Source organism: Excalfactoria chinensis, chromosome 7, assembly GCF_039878825.1.
Source record: "Excalfactoria chinensis isolate bCotChi1 chromosome 7, bCotChi1.hap2, whole genome shotgun sequence".
NCBI classification, from domain to species: Eukaryota; Metazoa; Chordata; class Aves; order Galliformes; family Phasianidae; genus Excalfactoria; species Excalfactoria chinensis.
In genome coordinates, this window is record NC_092831.1 from 5,291,887 (window position 1) to 5,317,441 (window position 25,555).

At 38.9% G+C, this 25,555-nt stretch overlaps 1 protein-coding gene across 5 annotated transcripts in view; it reads right to left on the reverse strand.

Annotated features, from left to right (window-relative positions):
• Nucleotides 1-25,555, reverse strand: part of THSD7B (thrombospondin type 1 domain containing 7B) — a 282,914-nt gene that overhangs the window by 104,624 nt on the left and 152,735 nt on the right. For all 5 annotated transcript variants that reach the window (XM_072342394.1, XM_072342396.1, XM_072342397.1 and 2 more), the window contains exons 10-13: nt 24,339-24,573; nt 22,052-22,167; nt 16,858-16,990; nt 15,724-15,827 (exon numbers count right to left, since the gene is read on the reverse strand). In XM_072342394.1, coding sequence (XP_072198495.1) covers nt 15,724-15,827; nt 16,858-16,990; nt 22,052-22,167; nt 24,339-24,573 — 588 coding nt within the window. The remainder of the gene's footprint in view (nt 1-15,723; nt 15,828-16,857; nt 16,991-22,051; nt 22,168-24,338; nt 24,574-25,555) is intronic.

The window sequence follows — 25,555 nt, forward strand, 5'->3', positions numbered from 1 at the left end:
CTGGAAGGAAGCCTCACTAAAAAGAACAGCTTTAAAAAGCCAATAAAAGTCCTTACCCTTTAGTTTCAATAAACCACAGGAGAAGATACTGTAGATGTAGATTACCATATCTGTACTTTTGATTTACTCATATTTTCCACATGGAGACAGGCAATTCTCATCCGTAACTTTATTCCAACGCTGCGACCTTGACTTTTACCAAAAGTTCAATTGCAAGGATATTGTTTTTGAGGCAGGATGAAGAAAGGAGTTCTCACAGATAAGATAATGAACTGTCATATGCAGCTTATGAAATACTACTGTTTCAAATAGATGCTCTGATTTAATGCGTGTTGACAGTCGACTCAAAAATTATGACTAGGTCATTATGTGGTGCACAGAGACTACAAGGCATGAATTACTTATTTGTTTATCTCATAAAGCACTAGACATGTGAACAAAGACGTCTTCACAGCCTTCCACGTAGGGATCAAATGTAGCAGTTAGAATAATTAAAGGTTAGAAATCTACATTAAATACCACATGTTGGAGGTATAGGATTAACCATATACTGAAAATTTCACAAGAGGCGATATAAAGAGGTACTGATGAGGACAGTTGGTAAAGCCACACCAAAATGAAAAATATATATATATTGTCCTCTAGTTGTTGAAAGTGATGAAGGAATGGACTAAAAGGCTATTTTAGCTCTTAACCCATTATCCTAAGTACTCACACAACTGTTAAAATCCAGAGACACTTGAAAAGGAGAAAAAACAAAACAAGATTATCTCCTGGCTGAGATGAGGACTTTGAAAAGCAATAGCGACTATGGACATGTCCATTCTAACAAACTCTGAACACAAAGCTAGAAAATTATTTCCTCTACTCAATAAATAGTCTTCCTAATAAAGAGACAAGGAAGATGTGCTGCCAATGCTGATGGATATTATCAATAAACCAGAAGTCTTGATGACCCTACAAGCTTTTCCAGCACAGTAAACAAGAACAGAGGTTCACATGCAGCTTTACACAGACTCTGTATTCCACGTTTCCAAATAGAACAGAAGGTGCTGTATAAAATTAGTGTAGAGAAAAAAAGCACACATAGGATGTAATGTCACAGGATGCACTTAGAAGACATTCCCAGTCTTTTCCCAGAAGAAAGAATCAACAAAGGCTGTAAAGAAGTGAGGAAATGTTCAACACTTCATGTTTGAAATTCTTACCCTCCTTTCCCATTGTATACATTTAATATGAAGTTTAGCATACCTTCCACTACAATGACAGTGGGACTCTTTAGTAACAACTCCAAACAAGCACATCATACAATGACTTCCCAAAATCAAATCATCCTTTATCAATGCAAGATTTGCTGCACCTACAAACATGTTAAACAAACAGCAAATTCAACTGCTATCAATGTTTCACTTCTCCTTTTAGACTAAATGACATAAGGAAAAACAGAAAAGAGTGATGATCTATATCCTCTACAAGGAGGCTGCCACCAGCCTCTTCCAGAACAAGAGTTTGCTGGCTTTTTCCCCCCTTGCAATATACTCCAAGGTAAAATAACTGAGGTTTCACAGTAAAGTTGCATTTAATCAACAAAGCTGTAAAAACCAGACTGAACATTTTTACATAGCAATCACATTAACATGTATCTTTGAGCAAAAGCCTGACACCTCACCCCACGTGGTGCTAAGGGGACACATAATAGCTCAGAGTACAGGCATATCATAGACTGCCCTGGTCAGTCTGAACATCTGGTGTTGCGTGGGACACACAACAAGGCTTATAAGCAGTGAGATGAGGAGGTGCCAACAGTGACCATCAGGGCAGAAGGCAGGATGACAATGAATGGCCACAAAATTTCACAGTTAACAGCTCAGATGAGTGAGTGAACAAATGCATCCATATACATACAGTTGCACTAAAGCTTAGTGAGGTGTCCTGGAAGGCTGGGCTGGTAACAAAAAGAAATTGAAGGAAGTTGCAGATCATAAAAACAAGTGACAAAGCAAAAGCTATCTCATTAGGAACAAGGCACAGGGACTGCAGAGGTAAGCTGGAATATGAGAGCTCAGCCAACCTCAGTCAAAAGCTATTCCATGTCCTCAAAGAATACTGGAAACTAGGTCAAGTTTTTGAGGATTAGAAGGAGATTGCAGCACAAGCATACAGAACTCAGACCAAGCAAAGGACATTAAAGGTAACAAAGGATCTTTCTGTACACATGTTTGTGTGTACAGACAGACAGACACCCTCCTGCCCTCTGAGCCCACCTCCCATAAAAGAGACACAGAGTAGTCTGCATTGGAATTCACTGAGCAAATCAGGAGCAATCCTGCAAGTTACAATTAGCAGTAAATATGAAGGTGAGATCTAAGGTTCCTACAGTGGAAAACGCTGCCAAAGTTAAGCTGGCTGGTTTGAAATTGATGGTCCTAATGAATCCTTTCCCTAGCAAGATCAGCATCTTAGATCTCATGGAGCAAGCACGCCTTATCAAGAGACATCCTGCCTAGCCCATAACTGTGCTATTGTTTTGTATGTTGTAAGATGAGAAGTATCAAAAAAGCACATAAAGGAGGCTGGAAATTTTGTGCTAGATGGAATATACTATTAATTCAGATTCCATACAGTCACTAATGACCTCGAAGATCAGAAGAAAACTCCAAATGCCGCAGAAAATCCCATAAAGAAAATACAGGATTCTTCAGTTGGGATTTCCAGACCTGTAAGGAAGTACAGCTCACCAGTCCTCCCTGCTACTCCACTTCACAATACTGTCCCTGATCACTCATTATACCCACAGCACTACATATGATGCGGACTGAAACCACTACAGGAAATAGCTTATTTCCTTGAGGATAAAAACCCTAAAAACGCTCAGCACCACAAATCCTAAATGTCATCCAAATGGCTGTCTTAATAATTAAATTATATTGCATCAAAAAGCACATGCCTATAGCAGTTTGATTTGTATGCACGCACTCAGTGGTGAATAACTGGGTAAGCAAAGATTGGGTGGAGTTGCCATAAAAATATACAGTATGCTTAGCACTAAAAAACTGAAACAGAACATAGCCTTTTGCTTTATGTTCCTCTCTGGACCTGGTTCACCACTGTTTTATTACTGACTTTTGTTATTGTATCTGAATACAATTTGATTTTATGAGATCTTAAATATTACCTTTATAAACATTTCATGTGATGTTGACTGTATCTGCAAATTGCTTATTTGCTTAGTCTATTTGTTCATTGATGCCACTGCAATAGTTCTTTTGCTTGTGGTTTGTTTGTGTGGTGGTTTGGTTTTTTTTTTTGCATTAACTCGTGTGTTGAGTCTATTTCATCTTCTGAGAAAATCGTGCTATGGAATTTTTAATAAGAAATTCTTCTTAAAAAAGAAAGAAAGATGTAACTGTAACTGGTGAAGACATTTTCCTTTATAGCGCTCTGTTTGCTATATAATTTGATCAGGGAGCCTATGTCAGTCACCATGAGATTTCAAGAAAGTGCTTTGTTTATCATTTAATCAATATGATTTGAGCAACCTAGGAAGATTTTTAAACTGTAGGCTAAATTCTGTTCACACCTACTACAACCTTACCTGACTTTCATTCAGTAAATGCTCTCCACACATCATTTCTTTTGCTTACACCAGTCTTCCTGCACAAACTCAGCACAGTAAAAACTTGTGACTGACCTCCTTCATCTTTATCCCCAAGGGAGAAGAAAGAGAGAAAACAAAACAGGTCAGCCAGAGGTTACTAAAGGCTTTGTTTTATGTAGCTGCTCCCTTTCCCACACGAGCCTAGGAGTCCTCAAAAAGCAGTGTGTCAGCAGCACTGCTGGGCAGACAGACCAATTCCACACCTTGAGGCTTTTGTTTGCCAGCTGTCACTTTCTGGTGTTAACGCTTTTGGACAAAAGCTAAAGGAGGGCTTCTGTTCATGGAAATGCCTTGAGTTGTACTGCTGCCTGCAGAGATGCCGTGGATGAAGGCACATCACCTATCCAAAGCATCCTTAAGTTGGAATCTCCTTGCCAACAAAGAAAAGAAAAAGTGGAAGAGACTTCAAAGCACTTTCATAATGGAACCAGAGTATGGATAACCTGTACAACTTGTTTTCAAGTAATGGAAAAAGATAACAACTGCACTGAGAGAAAATACAATATGACCATTTGGCACCCCGATCCAATGACTTGATGGGTGAGCACTGGTTGGTAGCTGCACTCATACATTCATCACATCTGAAAGCCTACATGCAACAAAGCACGTACTCAAATGTTATTAAGCTAAAGCCTATGAATTAATTGCATTTAATTCTTGGAAGCACATCAGGTTATTATTTCCCTCGCTGTATATATTTAATACTTGCAATTCCACAGGACCAACTGTAAACTGCTATGATGTTTCATTCTTATTAAGTTTGCACCTTGGAAACACTGGCCCTCAGGGTCAAATGAAATTCCATAATCCTTCTAAATTTCTGTCCATGGTTATCTCTAACATTTATGTTGACCTGTGAAATTCATGTAGCTAGAGAGGTCAGGCTTCTTTCAAAGTCTTCAGATAAGATAATTTAAGCAAAGACACTCTTTGTTTGGTTTCTAATCAAAGCACTTAAAATTGGAAACTTTTATGCTTTCATACCAGATTTTCAGAGTATTTACATTTAAATAGGCTAAAAAAAAATAATCAAGATACATGATCTAAAAACAAAAATGAATAAAAGGCAGCCATTTTCATACAAATGCTACAATTAATCACCACGACAAAGAGATAGAAAGCAATCTATCTCGTCATACCAGACAGCTGATGTAGCTTTTCCTTTCGTCCACCACAGAAGTTAATTATTACGAGCAGATGTGCTTAGATTACATGAAAATTTATACTCTATGAAACTGCGTGCTGAAGATACGTATTTATTTTAAAGCACAAATGTATTTTTCTGATTGTTTGGACATTTGCAGCAATGCAGCCTGTACAAAATCAATCCATCTTGCAGGTTGTGATGCTTATGTGCACCTGCTGCTCAAAGCAACTTCTCACAACTGCAGTCTGTCTGATTTGCTGCAGATGAAAGAAACAAATATCCCAATGCCCCTCAGTGGCAATGTATACTGTGACCACATCACGCACTGTAGAGTTAAATGCAACAGAAGAGTTAAATCCTTCCGGTTCTCTCAACAGTTCACATCTACACAGTGTAGCTCAGTACTATAGCCCAATTCTGGCTTGATTTTCCCAAAAACTGTTAATAAGGACCTATTAATAAAATGCAGAGCAGAAGGAACAAAACAAACCAGCGGTGAAGCCTTATGGTCAGTAAGGGCAGAATCTATGGAAGCCTGCATGCTCTTATCACACAGCAGTGGTTGGGAGCGCTGCTCTGTCACGTAACACATCCCTTGAGGACATGCTGATCTGCTTCACCCTGGATTAAACAAATGCTGAAGTAGATGGCCTTCGACAAGCCTATTACATTTTAATAGGTTGGTTAGTCTCCCATATATAACATACCTCTAGTTTGTGCTTTTCTTTTACCAACACAAAGACTGAGATAGAAACAGAGATACAGAAAGTTAATATCTAAGAGATAGCAGAAAAGAGATTACTCAAAGAAATTTCTATCACCTTGGGGCATATATCAAGGAAAATAAATATATGACCACACAACTGAAACTTCTGGGGACTGTCAAGAAGAAATGATAGTACTGATGTCAGAATTGCCTAGAAAGAGGTAGGAAGTCTCACCTTCTACAAGGTTTCACATCCAAGACCCAAATTTGACATTACAAAATACTCTACTTTAGGAAAAATCTGTAAAATATCGGAATATATTATTCCACACTGTCCTTATTTCATAAAGCCAATACCAGAAATCCTTTAATAAATGCTGCATTCACAAGACAAAACCAGTGGCTGCCAGGAAAAAAACTGACTTTAGAAAAATCTTTGTTAGAAGATGACAACTTTTCATTCTTATCTATTGCCACTGAAATGCAAAGATGGCTTTTTCTTGTGTAGTAATTTTATTCCAGTGGTATTCCAATTTTTTGGATGAGGTTTCTCTTGAATTATTGTAATATAAAGAAATTGTATCTTTTTGTGACTCTCAAGAAGCAATTCCATGACAATACTGTTAGTGAAAGAGAAGAAAGGAGTGCTTCTAACAGGAAGAATTCTCAGAAGCATTAATGCCACAATAATCACATTTGTTTTAAAAAATGCTGCTTAAATTCTATTTATAAATATTTTTGAACTTAAAGAAAACCCTCTATCTCATAAACAGCAATGCTCTCTGTACTAGAATTTATCATTTCTCATTCTCCTAATGCAGAAAGGCTACTTTAAAAAGAAAATTAAAGGAAATCGACTAATCATCTTTCCAGGTCAGGCAGAACACAGTGACATAAATATCTTTGGAAACTGGGCCAAGAGAAGATAGAACCACTGGATGAGTACAGGAGATGTTGGTAATACTGACTATTTCACGATTACTTCAAGTTCCCTCAAAAGTACAAGCATTTGATAAGTATTCCAATCACTTCCAGATACCATACTGCCACTTTAGTGCACCTGTTTGAAAGTGAGATTATGGGATTTTTGAAAGGTAGTTTGAGCCACTGTTATTCATTTATTTTGAAATTGAAAAGTCAAGTCTAAATCCTCAACTGCAGACATGAAGCTGCTGGAGTAGCATAAATATACAAGTTCACATTCAATTAACATGATGTCATGACTCAATGTGCACCTCTGTGGAATGCCAGGTTTAACATCTTGTGCCTGAAGACTTACAGTGAGCTGCATTGATGAGCTCCGTCATTTCGGATGCTAATATTTATGTTCAGTATTTAAAGAAACCTGACTCAGCGACTTCCAGTGGGAAGCATATTCTAGCAAATGTAGAACAAGAAAAAAAGAATGCAACTCCTACCAAGTCTGTTTGGTACTACCTTAATGTTAGAACAAAACACTTTCTTTATCCCTCCTAGTTATCACCTCTGGAATTTCTGGAACTCGGTATTCCACTTGACTGAGATCGTTATGGACAAGATGACATTATTTTGGTAATTGCTCAGAGAAAAGCATAGAGAGTTTTCCCAACAATTTAGAGCATAAAAGCTTTTTAATAAATTTGCTTATTATTTGGTTGTGCCTCAAGGTTCCTCATTTAAACAGCCTGTTTGAAGAAAAGTTCTCCTCCAGGCCTTTTTCCAGAGAACAGGGCTCTTATCTTGCAGAGCTCAGATAAATTTTTAACAATTTCCTATGAACCAGAACGGCTTTGGCATGAACTATCTTTGGATTTGTAAACAGCACAGCCACAACAAGAAGGAAATGAAAATTTTATAAAAGCAAAAGTTCTTGATCTACATCAGTCCTGAATGGGACTGCCTACAGCATGGCGATGTGAACAAGAGGGACACTGAAGGGCTGTACAAAACAGCAAACAGAAAAGGGAATAAAGCTGAACTGAAACATCTCAAGAACAAAGAATGATTTTATTTAAAACCATTAATAAAGTAAAACAACTTATACACCACAGGGTTAATTCATGGAACTGCAGTATATCAGACACAGCAGAAACCAACAGACCACGAAGAACATGAGAAAAAATCAGATACTTTTATATCTAGTTACAGTGACAGTTACATGAGCTCATATAAAATATTAAGGATTATAAAACCTCCTGCTTTAGGATCTAAGTCAACAAAGCAGTTTTAGAGTGAAATGGCTCCTGTATTTCTGAAAAGGAGCAGACAACGTTATACAAACAGGTCTATTTACAACCCACTGAAAGGATTCCTGCTAGAGTTTATCATACCCTCTGCACAAAGCATGAAACACGACCACCCAGGTCTGTTCAATGGAAACTTCTCAGTTCCCTAAGAAAAGTCTGAATCAATGGTTCATAGCTTCAATTTTAAATCACTGGAAGTTGATGCTAAAACAAGTAGTAATTGGAAGGGCCTGTCTCCAGTTGGAAGGAGAGATTGCTCTTCATTGCAACTCTTCTAATGTCTTTCATCATCCCGAGCAAGTCTCAGCACAGTTTGGTTCTCCTTGGACCTCTTTCATCTACACTACTGTTAAATGACAATCCATCATTTAAAAAATGGACCCCAAAAATGACTTTCACAAAAGACAGTTGCTTAGATCATACAGACTACACAGCAGATGAAAGAAATCTTAGGAGGACCAAAGAGAGATGAACTTAATCAGAGGGATGAAAGACAAAATGAAAATCTATCTAGGCTTACTTTTAAAAAGGAGTTTCCTTCAGATAAGATGATCTTGACTCTTTCTGTGTACCTGCTAAGTATGGTGTGAGTACTGTCAGATCATTGGGGACTTTTATGATTGAGATGCTCTAGCAATTCCTGCAAATTGTACACATTTGAATGGTGCTGGCTTTGAGGTGACTGGGCCATTTCCTATTGATCTAAAACCTTCTCTCCCCCCCTTCTTCCCTCCTTCCTCCTAATCAAGGCAGAAATACATAGCCTGGAAAGCTTTGATGTTCCTCTGCTTTACTTCTCATTATTTTGATCTTTTAACAATCCCTCCATTGGTACATGCTTGTAATATACATTTTCAGTGTTTATGCCTTCTGGCTTCAAAAGACTTTTCTACTTGATTTTCAGAAAAAATAAATGCTGTTTGTGGTACTAAGATGCTGCTGTTTCTGCTCTGTTTATCAGATAGGAATGGTATAGAAAAAAGCTAGAAAACATGCTTGATTCCCTGTACAAAGTAGAGTACACTGCCCTATTTCTGAAGGAAATCAAATAATTTATTTGGCACAGACTTCATCATCTTTATTTTATGGAAAGTCTACAGAATACTGAATTGCCTTTGGATAAAATGTTGCACTGTAGATTACTGTCAGGACAAATTCTCTTAAGAGTCTTCTCAATTTTGATGTCGCTGGCAATGAGTACAATGACTGAAAGAAGCTGGAGTCTCTCTTGCCATTAGTTAGTATCTATAAGGTAAAGTCAAGCTGATTCCCTGACTGCCAGGAAAATACTCTTATATCAGATACACACAAGGTGGAACTTGGGTCAGACCAAGCCTCAAATACAACAGCACTGGTTTAGGGGCCCTTTTGATGTCTGTTGACATCTCTCATTCTAAAAAAAGGAGGGAAGCCCACTGTCACATGAGCAATATGTCACTGGAGCATCAATCTCTCTCCCCCTTGTCCTAACAACTAAGTAAAGAAAAACTGGTCTACAAGAACAAGTTACCTGGAGATCAGCAGGATGTAAGACGACACAAGGACTGTGTGCCATTCCCCAAACTATTACCTCATAACCTTTCTTAGCTGCAGTCTCCAACACAAGCATTTGCATAGAGAACTCTGCCAAGTCACCAGGTTTTAGGAAAGGAGCTCAGGATGATTTCTACACACAGAGCTGAATTTAGTTCTCATAAATTAAGCTGCAGGAATCTCAAAGTCACAAAACGCTCAGAGTGATTTATGCACCACATCTCACACAGCCACACTTGCCCCCTCCCCTCTCCTGCTCAATCCTAATGGTTCCAAATCTCAATTTACTGAAAATCTGTCTGTGAAAGATTTTGCTCATTTCTGGTAGTACAGGGAAAAAATAACAACGCATTCATGCTGCTTTTCCAACAGACTTTTTTTAATATACCCTCGATTTTTCCTTGTTTCTCCCATTTTTGCATGAAATGAATCTACTATCAAATCCAAAATTAAACCCTGGCTCTGGGAATAATTTAAAGGTAAAAGTCTGAGAGTAAACTGATAGAAATTAGATGCAAACAATCCATACGCATGTAGTAAAACATTCATATTGCGATGATACATCCAAATTCCTGTGCGCATATGAGCACAATTCACAAAGACTGGATATAAGTTCCAAATGTAAAATCAAACATGGAATCAGACCATAGCCTCATCAATACCCATCTTTTTCCCATGAATGAAAAATGAGTAGTTTGGAAAACAAAGCAAACAAGGTATTGGAATTACTTGAGAGAAAGTTCTGAAGTTTAAATTTGATCTTATTGCTGTGTCATTGTTTACAGTGGCAGAAAGCACTATTGAACAGAAAGAGAAGTAAGGATTACCTGTTAAAGGTATTTTATTTTAGGTATCAGAAAAAAAAATCAATTTCAGGAGCTCGGGGATAAGAATGAAAATGTAAGAAATAGAAGATTTAATGATAGACACTTGTTTTGTTTTGTTCTTTTACTACAGCATAATGCTACTAGCCTGTAGTCCAGAACTCCTAATTCAGCACTCGCCTCTACAGCACTGATGTCTTCCTACTCACTGTGACCACCTCACCTTTTCTCTCTTTAACAAAGATTTCATTTTACTGATTTCAGAGCATTTTCAAACTTATCCAGCGTGAATTTTTAGGCCTACCATTCATTCAGATCATTCACAGTCTGAAATGACTCAGATGTGTTACAGCTATACTCCCATGATATACAGCAGTAGTGAAAATAATGAAAATGTCCAAGAGCATGCCTGGTGGGAAGCCATCCGAAATGGCCTTCCTGGTTGACAGCAAACACCTGATAACATTGCTTTCAATGTATTATCTCAACCAACTACACAACCACCTCATTCCGTATTTCTCTAGGTCACACTGATTGCACAACATTCTCAAATTATACAACGTCAGTCTTTGAACTTGAGTAGCATATGGGAGACTCCTGTGAGAGTGGACTCAATGTCTTCCTAAAGTCAAGAGAACATTATCTGTGCTGCCTTCCATTTACCTTATTGTGAATCCTCAGCAAACTGCTTTGTCAAGGAAAGAAATCAGATTATCAAGAACAAATAATAGTAAATCTATTCCATTCTGGTTGTTTCTTATCACCTTTCTACTCTCCATGTGTTTGTAAGCTGAAAATTGCATTATCAGTGACAAGAAAATAAAAATACAGATAACGCATACTGTCTGAATTTGCAGTAGGATGCAGAACGGCTACATTGGCAAAGCTGCAGAGATAACATCCTGGAAAGGCTACCCACTGAACACTGATCACAGAAAGACTTCACAAACCTTTTCAAATATATCACTAACAAGACCCAGCTCCTGTCCTTGCCCTGTCCTCAGCTATTTGCTATCAGAGATACCAGCGGACAGGCTGGTGTTTTCCAGACACTGCTGTCTGGCGAAGACTCACGCTCTGTCTGTTGCGCTCCTGAGTGCGCACTCTCAGTCACAACCCCACAACCTTCAACAAGAATCACAAAATCACAGAAAATCCCAAGCTAGAAGAGGCTCACAAGGACCAACGATCTCAACTCCTGGCTCCATACAAGATCACTGAAAATCCAAACCCTAAAGCTGAGAGCACTTCTTGAACTCCAGCAGCCTGGCACCATGACCACTACCCTGCAGAGTCTGTTCCATGACCCACCACCCTCTGGTGAAGAACCTCTTCCTTATGCTCAACTGGACCCACCCCTGGTACAGCTTCACGCCATTCCCTTGGGTTAATCAGTGTCAGTTTGCTAGGCCAGCATCAGCAGAATAAGCACTGACAAACCCTCAGCATCACTGAGAATATGGCTCAAGGGGCAAGTGTCCTATCAGGCAGAGCTAACATTGGAGGGAACTACTGATCACAGGTAAGCCACTATCAGCTGGACAGATTTATGCCCAGGCAGGACTCACACTGCAAACCACTACTCATAAAACATCATCATCTAACTGAAACAGTCCGTGTTTTTGCCACATTTGCCATCATAAATATATCCACTGCAAACTTTGGGATATCACATTGCCTCTAGACTGTAAATTATAAAAAGATTCCAATAAGTACCTCCTGAAATTGGTATTTTTACAGCAGACACACCAGAGGTGGAATTTGAGCCAGACGCAGACTGAAATATAATGGCACTGGTTTAGGTATCTTCTGATGTCTGCTGACATATCTCATAAAAAAAAGGAGGGAAGTCCACTATCATGTGAGCAGAGAATAAGAGCAGTTGGGTGACTATCTTACGAGCAAAAAAAACCACAGGTAACAGTGATGATTTTTAATGGCACATTGCATTATAAAGAGGTTACCATAAAATAATTTCAGTAGAAACAAGAGTGTATGTGGCCCCAACTTTGTTCCACATTGATCATACAGTAAATAATATATCTAAAGGATGCCTCTTTAAAATGGTCTTGCAGGTATAATGCATACAGGCAACACCAAAATTCGTCCTTTCATCTTATTAGATATAGCACCAATGTTGACTTAGTCACTAACTTATCACAAATTACGTTCGTCATCCCAGTTCCACCTATATTTTAGATAAAATTTTAATGGAACAATCTTGCAGTAAAAAATTCATGGCAGACTATTACCCTTTTTTTTTTTCTCCTAATGATAAGCCCCTGATCTGCATCTTAGTCTAAAACCACTTATCTGCAATATTCCTACAGCTACTGCAAAAGGAGAAGAGAATCTTAAACTCCTTGAGTCCGGTGCTTCCTTCATTCTATTTTCTCACTACCAATTCATTTATCAACTTCTGCATGGAAATGAACTGTATCTATATCACCGACTCTCTTAGCAAATTCCACATGGTATGAATTTATAACCTGTATAATGGATGAAAGAAATAGATCACATATGGTCTAATAGTGCACCATGCTAAAAAAAATGTTCTACTAAGATGCACAAGGACGTAATCCAGTATTGATCCACCCCAAGACCTCAGGTGAGGCAAGGAGTGAGCGCTTCTTGCATTGGTGGCTTTGTTGTTTGCCTGTATGCAAGTCAATATATTATTCTCTTAGAGAATTTGCTGCTTTGTGTCACAGCATTTCTATATTCTTCTGATGGGGAGGTACAGCTCTGAGATGGACACATTGCTTCTGTCAATGAGGGGAGATATGGTCAAATCCCTCAAACAAAATGAAATGAAATTAATCCAGCTGAGATGCAGCAGGAGAAGAAGAAAATCAGCTATGACACGTTCCATTGCTGCAGTGTCTTCCTGCCTCTGGAAAGTAACTACTCTTTACATAACCATGTTGTCAGGTATTTCTAAGACTAGATTTTTAAGTGGTACCTCATTACATCAGTCTAGTCTTTAATACGTGTCTATTTATTTGTCCAATGGCTTTTGAAGCAGCTTTCAAAGACATTTGCTTAAAGCCTGCTTTCCATCCACTAATTAAATGTTAACAATCCCTTATAATGAGCAACACATTTTTTCCTCCCCAAAAATGTAAATGTCTAAGATGGCTGATCATGTCAGCACTGAAGGGAGAGGTCATTTCTGGAGGATCTTCCATCACAAACATCAGAGAACAGTAAAGTCACTGAAGGGCATCTGAAGCAGAAGCAATTTTCTCACATTCTTGACACCTTCTAGTAAATTAGTCACTTGTCGAGGAAAATGACAGCTATATAGCAATAGAAAAGCTCGTAAAGCTCTTCATTTACTGTTAGAAATGTTGCCTATGTTACTGTCAAGCAACAGTAATATCCGCACACTTTTATTCCTGAGCACTCTATTTTAGGTGGTTTGTTGGTTTTTGTTTTTTTGAATGATGCCTTAATGAAGTTTAAATAACATTTATACTTCTTAGCTCTAAACATTACTTTCCTCTTAACCGCATGATTGTTTTCTGAATAAGTTAGCCTACTGGAGGTGATATACAAAATTAAAGGCTATTGTAATTAGTGCAATATAATTCAAAGATAAAGTGGTAAAAACTGCATCTTCAGAGGGTCATCGTCTCTTTGGCTATTCTGCTCATTACTGAGATAAATCCTGATATCTTCAGCATGTTACATGGGCCTAAGTGACAACACACAAGTATCTGTCTCAGAATCTATTCCAAGAACAGAACTTTAAAGTCATTTCAGACTCCATTTTCCCTCAGCACAGCCATAGTTCTAAGTATTCTAAATACATTCTGACCATATACACATGCACACACTTTCTACCTTTAGAAATACTTGATATTAATTCAGCACCATCATCTCTGGCCAACCACAACAGTCACGGAAAACTGAAATCCTCTTATTCAAATGACAGCCATGGACAGAGAAAGAAAAAACATTCTACAAATGGATGCAGTAAGGTTGAAAGAAGTTGGGCAAATTTGTGCAAATATTCTTTGGAGAATAAGCACTTACTGGCTGAAGACAGTGACACACTTTGCAGACCAATTCCTGCACAGAACAGTGGTGTTACCTCAAATGCAAACTCAGATAGGATGCACAAATATTGCAGGAAAGCATATATATGTAACATCAACACCTGGAGATGTTATACTAATGGTACAGTTTTCCCTCAAAAGGTTTCCTTAGATTCACACAATCAGACAATACCATTCAGAATGGAAGGGGCTTCTTGATGGTTCGATGCCTTCTCAAAGCAGGACAGATCTAAAAGTTAGAAAAGGTGGCCTTACGCAGTCTGTATCTTATGGATGTTACGAGCCTATACCTCTAATGGACCTAGAGCCTTCCCAGGTGATCTGGAAATTTTGTTACTGTGACTATTATGACTTTCTCTCTCTACCTCTCTGGAATAGACAATCACTGAAAACCAGCTTGTTTTTCAGAAGCAACTCTAACAGGTAGCTGGGTTTCAGCTGCTTTCACTCTCGTTTGCAGGCAGCAAACGATGTGAGATTCCTTTTGCATGATTATCACAAAGCAATACGTAGCCTATTTAACTGTTGGAGAGCTCTCCAAAGAGCAAAAATAAGCACGATACTCTCCCATTATACTTCACATCCTGTCAGAGTACGATTAGTAGGAAGTTCATACAACTACTGGAGCATAAAGATTGTCCTCCCTTCACACCGAGATTCAGGAACGCATTTTAGGACGTCTCAATTTACAGAGCTCTCTTTGAAAACCTTGTGGAAAGGCTTGTGGTCAAAACCTAAAGGTATTTACTTCTTTTAGTTTAAAATGTTTCTTCTTTCAGATGCAGCTCACATACTGCCAGAGCTTTTCTTTCTTTCCCTTTGTTTCCAGATTATGTAAGAAAATCAGCTCATCTTTAAAGAACAGTTTCCTGCCTTGCGAAGGAGTAAATTACTATGTCAAATTTCTTCAGTTAGCATACCTGTATAGTAATCTTTTTTCAATAAAAATAACCTTTTGTGAAAGGTTTTATTAGATTTCTCAGCAGACTGATAGCAGACACATCTCAAGCCATCTGCAGGAACTGCTACAGACTCTGATCGCATAACTCAGAACAGTGAAATTCTTTTTAACGCTTCTGTTCAGACAATTGGATCACTGTATTTTCCAAGTGCTTAAGCACACAAAGGGCAAGAGCCCAAAGCTTTTGCCCATGCTGGATTTCTCAAATAGTCTTGATAAAAGCAGGCCTCAGGCAGATTATTAGTAGCATTTAAAATTACAAAGAACAACTCCTTTCCATTTTTAGCACCAAGAAACGATTACATCACAGAGAACTATGGATACACTTCTTTCTAAGACAGTGTGATTCATCCTTAAGCAGAAGAGGTTACTCTGAAGATGCTGAATGCCAAGCATAAATCTGTTCCTGTACTCCAGCACACTATCATGTTGCTGGTATTCTGACTTTCAACAGAGCAGAAAAACCACATAATGGATCCACTTCCCAAAACACTTCATTTTACACCTGAAGTGCTCCAGTCCCTGCTTCCAAATTGGCTACTTGAAAAGCATCAAGACTCTATTAAACATCATCCTCCATCACCTGGAGGTCAAAAAAGAAAGCTTACCCCTTGACTGCAAACCATGCCCACACGCCTCATTGTGTCCCAGCACATTCTGTCTCACTGACTCCGGCACCAGCACACATTGACTCCATCGATGGGTCTTCCACCTGTGAGAGGAAAATGTTAACGATTAAGTCACAAAAACTGGAAAATAGTATGTCCAGACAAGAACTTCAGAAAGCTGAGATGGAAACGATGATATACTACAAAGACTTAAGGAAAAATAGCCAAAAAAGTTGTAATCACTCCTGAAATATGCATTATGAACTGAAATTCAGATGTAAGGTTCACCTTCTCGAAAGTCATTTCATTCTCCAACCATACTTCCCTCCCTGACTTTTCTAGGGCGTAATTCAAAGTCACAAAGTAAAACAAGCAAACAGCTTCAGCGTGCTTTGAAATCAGGCTCTTCTCCTGAAATCCTGTTCTCATGCACCATCTGCTTTCCATGCTATGAAGTGTGTCAGACAAGAATGCAAGACAGTGGCTTTCCACGGTGCTGTGCAACGCTGAATGTTTCAACTCCTGCTCTGTCCCAGCATTTAGCTGCCTGCTCTGCTCTGAGAGCAGGGTGTGCAGTCTGAAGATTTAGATGCAAAGATATGATACACTTAAGTTTACCAACACTGTATAACAGATGGGCCAGAGAATTTTAATGAAAAGTGGTAATTGTCCTATTGTACTACTCGTCTAATCAGAAATTTAAAGCGCATATTATTCACTGGAGTGAGAGCATCAGGGGAGAAAACAGCGTTTCTGCAGTAAGCATACAATTATGATTAAGGCAGCTGAGTGCCTGTGGAATGAAAACAGCTTGCACTGATTTTTAGATACGTTGAGGGGAGAGTTCCCAGTAAAACCTTCCTTAAACACTTCCAATCCTCAATTTGCCATTTTTAGGAGCTGTGTCTATTGGGGTCCGTTCTGATGAAATCAGATCATCTGAAATCTCCAACTTGAACTCTTCCACACTTAGTAAAATTTATTATTTGTATAATGTTGTTCATTTATTGACCCTCCATTGTTCAGTTTTATGTCATTTCCTTGTGAAAACTGTGCTGGGTGATCCTGCAAGATTCATTTCTGGAGAACTGGAAGCCCATTAGAAAGGAACCGATTCAAAGCTAATACTTTTACCTATAAACCGGACAGATGGGAGTATCTTCACATTCTCTTTCCTCATACAAGGTGTCTGGGCATGCCTGTCCCCCATTGGCAGCATCCTGAATGATAATCCTATACCGAGACTGCTTAACAGCCGTGGCATTGCCTGTAAAACAAAGACAAATGCTTTCCAGACACAGGCACAGGTGGTACCCCAAGTTACTGATCTTGCTGTTCTGGTTTAAAAGATTGTTACAGTTACATTGTGAAACTGTGAATCCTCACAAAGAAGGGGGGAGGGGAAAGGATGGTACATTGAGCCAAAAGCTACCATTATTTTCTTTAAAATTACAAACAGTTCCGAAGAGCAGCATCAGGAAGGGTGATAAATCCACAGTTTAGGACATGCTTAAGAACGTCACAGCAGACAAGGAAAGAAGCAGAAGCAAATGCTAAAACATCTGAGCAGGAAAAAAGGAAAATTAAAAAAGAAAAAGCAAAAAGAAAGTGCAACTGTTACAATGGGAGGTTTTGTATCCTGGTGGTCTCAGGCTACTGCCAGAAAGCCATCTGTACTAATCTAGCAGTTACAGATGGTGTCCTCCCGATAAGAAAACCATCACAGCCAACAGAGACTAATTCTCTCCTTAGCCTGAGTACACACAAACCCAGAGACACAGCCCACAGTGTGCGGTACACAACGCAGCATAGGAGACAAGGATAGGATCTGCACTTGTGGGACCTGACAGCTAACACAAGCACAATACTTGGCTGCAGAACTAGGAAGCTGAAACTGAGAGCTGGTGTAGCTGCTGTGCATGGTAGCAACTTGGGGGGGAGTTCTTAATAGAACTTAATAAACAATTCCAGACCAGGAAAACCTGTCCTGTGATAGTGGACTTCACCAAGAAGGGTCAAGGAAAGTGAGGCTTTGCCTCTGCTGGCACTGGTGAGCCATCTTGGGACTGTGTCCAGTTCTGGGCTCCACAAGACAAGAAGGACAGATCATGGAGCAAGTTCAGTGAACAGACATAAAGATGATGTAGGCACTGAAGTGTCTGACACATAGGAAAAAGCTAGAAGAGCTGGGACTGCTCAGCTGGATGGAAGGCACCTTGGGGATTGTATCAGTATACCAGACTGGGGGCCATAAAGGAGATGGAATAACAATTTTCACAGTGATACTCACTGAGACATTTTTCAAGCAGCTGAGTATGCATTTACAATGATTTAATTCAAGTTCCTCAGCTTTCTGATAAAAGTTTCATGTGTCAAAAATCTACCACTTCCCCTAATTAGAGCAGCTATGCTGTCAAAAGAGGAGATTAAATTTACTGGGCATAATTTGTTCTCAACAAATCCATACTGACCAATTCATCAGAATCTTCTTCTTAAGACATTTATATTTCAAGTAATACCTACTTGTGTCTTTCTACATAATAAAGTTAGGATGAGTGATCTATAATTTCCTCGACCTTTGTTTTGAGTTTCGTTGTGATGTATTTTTTTAATTATCATTGGGGTTTTATTTAGTTCTTTAGGACTGAGCAATTTCTCACACAGAGGGCAGTCACAAGATGCGCTGGCATTACTTCCCTTTCTATTCAAACAGTCCTACTGACATGGAAGCAGATGATTTATTGAAATATTCATTCTTCAGTCCATTCCTTTCCTGGCTTCCAATAGGAAGCAACAGCAGCACTGCACATTGCCCAGTAAGTACTGGCCATACCTTCCATCCAGCTTCCACTTACTTCCAACCCATTTCTGTTATCCAATTCATTTTCCTATTGGCTAAAACTTAATTTGCATTCTCAATATTATACTTTTGGGCATTCCTTTAAACTCACCTTCAGTTACACGCTTGTTTCTGATTGTTGCAGAACAATTTGGCAATAAAAAGATTCTGAACGATTCTGATGATGAGAAAAAACAGCCGTGTTTGATGCTTTGTCTTCAAAGTCTGAAGCTGCTGGCCCTACTACCTATTACTACAGATATCTATTTGGGATAGAAAGTGAAAAAAGTAGAGCACTATTGGGCTCCAGCCTTTCATAGTCTTCCTTTGGTAGCTTCCAGACCTTCCACACTCCTGTTTGCATGCAACATGTTCACCAGAGGTGCCTCTATCAATTTGCTGAATTTGTTGAAATGTATAGCAGAAACGTCTTTCTGCTATTGCTATTTTTTCCTTTCTCCAAAGAATCACAAAGTTTATCTCTTTCTTTGTGATGATTTTATAATTCAAATTGTCTACCACCATTAGAATCTTAGCCATTTTCTCCCTATTAATCAGCACCAAATCTAAATGAGCTTCCCACAGTAATTTTCTCTACCTCAAGAAACTAAATTATCCTCAACATTTATTGCACATTACTCAAACCCCATTTTCAAAATTGAATTTCCTCATTGGCTTTTCTACAGCATTCCTTACAAATGTTACTGAATGTAATTTTTATATCTCATTTAAGATTGTTACAGCTTGATTTTCCAAGGTATTAACATTATATAAGACTGTACATTTAAAGCTAAACTTCAGCTGACTTCAAGAAAGGTTATGACTGTCTGCCACTCTGAAAAATTAAGCCCCAGGATCTCAAGACAAATTCCATGCCCTCAACTCTGCAACTCAGAAAAGGCTATTTGAGAATTCTGAGAGTGTCTTACCTTGCTTCTATTCCCACCCTCCTGTCCCATCTCCAGTCTCCCCTCCTTACCCACAGATTCATACGACTCCTTCTATCAATCCATTCTTTTCATTCTTCTCTTGCTCTCACATCTTTGCTTTTTCTCCATTTGACCCCCACAGCTGCTCTGGCACACTGCTCAGGGCTAGTGAACATGGATTACTGTCAGAAGAGGGACAACATCTTGCTCACTCCTGTAAGGCCCAGCATTATCATGATAAAATCGCTGTCACAGCTTTTACAGAAAGCATTCAGCTTCCTCTTTTTTGTGCTTCTGACTCTGGAGGGAAGGGCACAGACTGGTCAGCACAAGACTCTACGAGCACCCAAATAACAGGGACAGTTCTTGTAAAATTTCAATCACCAAAATCAGAGCTGTCTCCAATATTCTTGTGGCCGTAAGAGTTTTGGAAAGCCAAGTTTAAGTTTGACCATCTCCAGCTGAGTGTTTTATGAGAACTGATAGTGGCAAATCTTTGAGAGAAACTGATACATGGTAAAAGCCACTGGAATTTCTTAATGAGGCAACCAACTTTAATGTTTCAAATATGTTTTAAGTCATGGAAATAAACAGCATAGTTACTGTCTAACACTTTGTGTAAACTTGTGTACATGAAGCAACAATAAGAGACAATGAAATTGTTGACCTTCACTCTGGGTAAGCAATGTAAAGAAGAGAAGTACTCACAGTCACCGTCTATTTATTGAGAGGTTTGTTTTGATCTCATTCTAAAGCTATGCTGACAGACCAGAGAGCACATTGTCCATGCTGAAAGCAGGTAGCTCTCCAGGACACATTCACCATCAGGTATACAAAAAAACATTGCTCATTCAAGCCATTTCCTTTTCTGAAACCTCCATGTTGGTTCTCTGAATCTTGCTTCAATTCATCCTCAAAGACCCATTAAAAGAGATAGATTATAGGGGGGTGCAGTAGACAGTTGTCACCTTTAAGTATCTGAAATGGCAGAGAATCAATAACTCGCAACAACCTCTCTGTTCCTGACTCACCAACAGGTGTTTTGATTCAATTGCACTTCTTTTGTGAATTATGTCGTCCGTCCATCTGTTATTGCCCTACGTTCGCTGCTGTCTGCACTTCTGAGGTATGAGATAATTCTTTGCCAGAAGACAGCCTCTTGTCTGATGACATTTAAATGTAGGCAAAATGTCAGCTTTTTACTGTTAGATAGTAAAGTTGGATGCATTTTCTCAGATAAACTACAAACAGCTTAACTGGTAAAGTTCTGTGTAAACCTGATTTAGTGACTGCATGTTTGTCTAAGCTCTCATCTTCGGCTGGTACACATTTAATTTTAAATCTGCCAGGCAATACCTGCTTCTGCTTGATTTGCTTAGTAATTCACCATCTGTATATTGTTTTCATTAAATATAACTTTCCTACAAAGCAGCAAAACCCTGAACAACTCACATACACGCCGCGTTCCTGAAATTTCATTATCACGCTGAGCTTTTAATTGTGCAATTCAAATTAAGAAAAACTTGCAGTGCAGCCATATCAATAACAGATCCAGCAGAAAGCAAACTCCCCCATCTAAGAAGTTTTAATTTAGAATTATATTAGAATGATAACACCGCCAAGGAGGTTAAATAATTAATTTCTTCTCATTTTAATTGTAGACTATTATTTAATAAACAAAGTAATTTACCAGGTAATTTATTCTATTTCTTCATAGGCAGCTCATTTAAAGTCTAAAAATAAATTGCTAATTAAAACAGGATTCACTGTTTTAGAAACAACTCGTTTTCCTATAAAATCTTACAAGGACTACGCTAGAGCATCCACTGAGAATCTTTGAAGGGCAAGGAAGCTGCCAAGAAAAAGGAGATATTCTGGTAACTGAGAAGTCTTTCATCTCAACAATTAATGAAACACATTAATTTGTCACAAAAGCCAACACCAGATCACTATAAAGAATCTACGGTAAACATCTAGCATACAAAAGCCAACCAAGTAGATCAGAGAAACATATGGCCCTTAGAAAACCACAAAGGGTTATCTACACATCCCTGTGCATACACTCAGATTGGAAATAAACTTCATACAATACAGCAATTCTGCATACAACACAGGAGCCTTGGGCTTCCCTATTTGAAGTTTCTCCCTCAATGCATGGAGTGCTGAATCTCAGGCTCTTTCACAACCCTCTTGTAGGCATTAGGTAGAAGTACAATGTGGTGGAGTGATGCTTAATGAGAAAAGGAAGGGTTTGGGTCTTTGCAGATCTTTTCTATCTCTCTGCCCACTCGTGACCTTCCTGCCCACTGGCATCTACATTCCCTTGTTCACCAGCAGCCTGAATCTCTGCCTGAGACCCTCAACACCTGTTAGGAGCTTTTGCTGGGGAGAATGCGGAGTTGCCAAGGTCTCAGCAGTAACTGGGAGAGGTGAAGGCAGATGGCATGCACAGAGGATGCTTGGGGAAGCCCTCAGGGGGCTCTTCACGCCCCTCCATCCTTTTCCCATGGCCATGGATGTAACAAATTGCCAAAATTCGATTCTCTTTTTATAGGCTTACCATGCTGACACACTGTCGGGCAGCGAGTCCACTCACTGAAAGGCGTAACGATGCAGTCCTTCTTGCAGGGCAGGAGACATGGTCGCACGGTCTCAGGTCTGGTGGAATCTGGACATCTATAAGTTCAAAATCAGAGATACCATTTCATCAACAAACAACAAATCCACAAGGAAACGTTCAGCTCATAAGACTCTCACAGGTCTGTGAGCCTGATGCCACTCCATAGGAATCTCTCCTGCTCACAGCCAGCCTCATTTCCACTCCTGTTTGCATTCATGTAACCAAACTGAAATTAGAACATGTGCAGGGATTTTATAAAATACAGAGTTTGGCCTGATGACTACAGACTAAATGTAACACTATCAGCTGCCTAGAACACAATGCTCACTGCAGCAAAGCAGATATATTTATTACCAAAGTGAGCAGTGAGGTCTATAACGCAGTCCTGTTCAACATGACATACAATGGCCTTCCATTCATTTGCAACTGTGCGTAAGACTGATGACATATTCCCCTTCTTGCAAACCACTAGGAAATTGAAAAGCAGCTTGAAGCCATCTTTGTGCCCCTTCCTGAGGTGCAGGAAGAGCTTGCAGGACAGAAGCTGCATAGGTAAAATCGTACTACACAGTATGGGAAAAAGAAATGTGACTCTTTTGGTATCAGTTTTGAACTCCGAAACAAAAAACATTTGATGCATATTCTAATAAATGCTTCAGACACAGACAATCAATATTTAAAAACTAAGAGAGTGGAAAAAGGACAATTTTATGGGAATGGGCACATCATGCATTTCAAGCAGGGGATCAGAAAGGAAATTACTCTTTTCTAATTTTCATTAATTTGTAGTAGAAAGATCACTCAGAAATACTTAGGAACACAGGCAATCTAAAATGATCAGAACTGAAAGAAGAATATGCCATTAAACCACACTAGGAAAGAAAATAAACCTTGCAGTCATGATTCTGCTACTGAGATGGTAATAGGATACCGAAAGGTATAATTTAAAAGAAAATAAAGAGACATTTGTCCTCATTAAGCGTAACTATTCTAGGGGGCAGAATTCTGTTATCCAACCAGTAAGGTGCTTAAATATTTTTATGCTGAAATTCTGGCTTTATTCAACTTTCTGTGCCTTGCAACTGCCTTAAATTGCTGCGTAGGTTTTTATCATAAAATTGGGAAAAATGCAGAACACAAAGACTCAGCCCGCCAGCACACGAAGGTTATTAATTCCCATAATGTAGCCCATTTCTGAAGCCACGTTAATGGTAGGCTTTCACTGCAGCAGTTCCAAATGCAATATTACTTTGGGTCAGTTTTCATCAGCCCAAGCATAAACCATGTCAGTGGAACATCCATTTCCCCTCAGACTGTCTCAAAAAGTGGAGGGGGGAAAACCTGTTTTAGACATTACATAGCTCTACAAACAATATGTTTAATTAGACAAAGTTGCAGCATATCAATAGATTCCAGATATAAACGAGTATTAGATTTCTTTCCCTTTATTTAATTAATCTCATTAACCTCAAGAATTTTAATTAACTTTGCAGAAATCAACAGTCTGGTTATACCAACAGGATTGTTTGAGAGCTACAATAAGAGATGAAACTCAGTTGTAAGTCTCCAGACTCATTATCAGTGGAAAAAATAATGAGCAGTGTCTTGATTTTTTTGATATTAGGGAAAACATCTGTGCTACTTATTTTCCTCATTTAGCAAAACAAAGAAAAATTCAGAATCCTTGTACTGCTGAATACATAATTGTGGGGTGATGGTATCGAATTAGAACAGCTATATAAATCAACAGAATGATACATATCACAAAGGTTCTGCCTCATCGTGGTGTAAATAAAATGCAAACTCTACTTGCTCTTTTCTATTTTATTGAAGCATTGTTAATAATGTATTAATGAATGTTACGTCCAGATGTACTTTGTGTTTTTCATACACCAGCCCTTGAGGAAAAGCATTTGCAAAGAAATCCGAATTGGAATAATAGAGGAGCTACAGCAAACAAGATCTATAGCACCAAAAGCATGCATTTGCCTTGGATTTACTCATAAAAATTAAAAATGAGATAGTGACTCGTTCTTTTACACATTAATAACCTTTCAACAGTAGTGATGGAGTAGCAACTGGAGAATAAGAGCAGAAATGAAATTATTACTAAGTCTGCTGTTTTCCTGCGCTGTCTGAAAATACTTTTAAGTGTAATGTACCATAACAAATCATCACTTGAGCTCTACAGACAAAGGTGCACCACTAATAACCTTTCTTTGAATACCTTTTAGGTGTAACGTGGCCAGAACCGCTCTTCATGCAGAAGACTTTCCTTGTCTGCATGCCCACTCCACAGGTGGCTTCTCCACTCCAACTGACGGTTGCATTCAGCGCAGTTACCAACACATCTTCTGAACAAGAGCTCCAGGGGGAGGTTTCCCAGAAGAAATACACACACGGGTGATCGTTACAGACACGGTGCTCCTGCAGGGCTCGGTCAGGAGGACAGGCCTTTCCACCTGGAAAGCATGAGAAGAACAAAATATTTTATCTCGTGACACGTGGCAAAAGGAGGCAATGGAAAAAAAAATAACCGTGATAGGTTCGCTTCACATCTTTTCTTTTTTCATTTTCAAACTAAATAAATAAATAAAGCTTAAATAAAGCTGCTGACCTTTATGGCTTCAACAACAGCTTTCTAAAATATTGTTTCCCCATTAAACTAGCCTTGCATAAAATTGCATTCCGACGCATAATGGAAACAGAAATAGGCAAAGTATATTTCTGAGTTACCTTATTGATACTCCTACACACAGCCAAGTTGATTCCATTTAAATGGCAGTATCACTCAGCAAACATGCAATTATCTTTAAAGACAAATTAAGCATTATTTTTATGCTCATTCTACTTGCTAATTTCCAAAGGAGGAACATCTCTTTTTTTAATATTTGGACTACATTCATAGAGCAGTGCAGGCTGCTAACCCATACTGACGGAAAGTTGTTACTACTAACAGATACAAAGTTAGTCAAAAGCCTGCAAATCAAGCTGGAAAAACTTGAAAGACTTTGAGTCTTACGCCTGTATTTGTCTGAAGCAGCATCCTCCAAATTCATGTGTGGAATTTGCTAAGACACTACACTTTGTCAGCAACTTGTAATTAATCTACAAAACACAGGAGGAGGAACAAGTCTCCCCAGAAGCCTTAACACTCCAGCCAGGGGTCTGAATTGAGCCCGTAAAAGCTGCAGACGTCCACAGCTCAAAAGCTAGAGAGTAATGCAGTGAAATTGTAACCGTAAGCACTGTCATTTTTGGAAGAAAGAAGCAAAAATGACTACAATCAAAATCATTCTCTTCCAGGATGGAAGAACTGGCAACTTATGACACAGCAAACGTATATCAAAATTAAAGTTACACGTTTTGAAAGAACTGAAGTGCCGGGGCCAGACATCACACGACTCAGAACACCTTTATGCCCTAACTAAAATCAACGGGAGA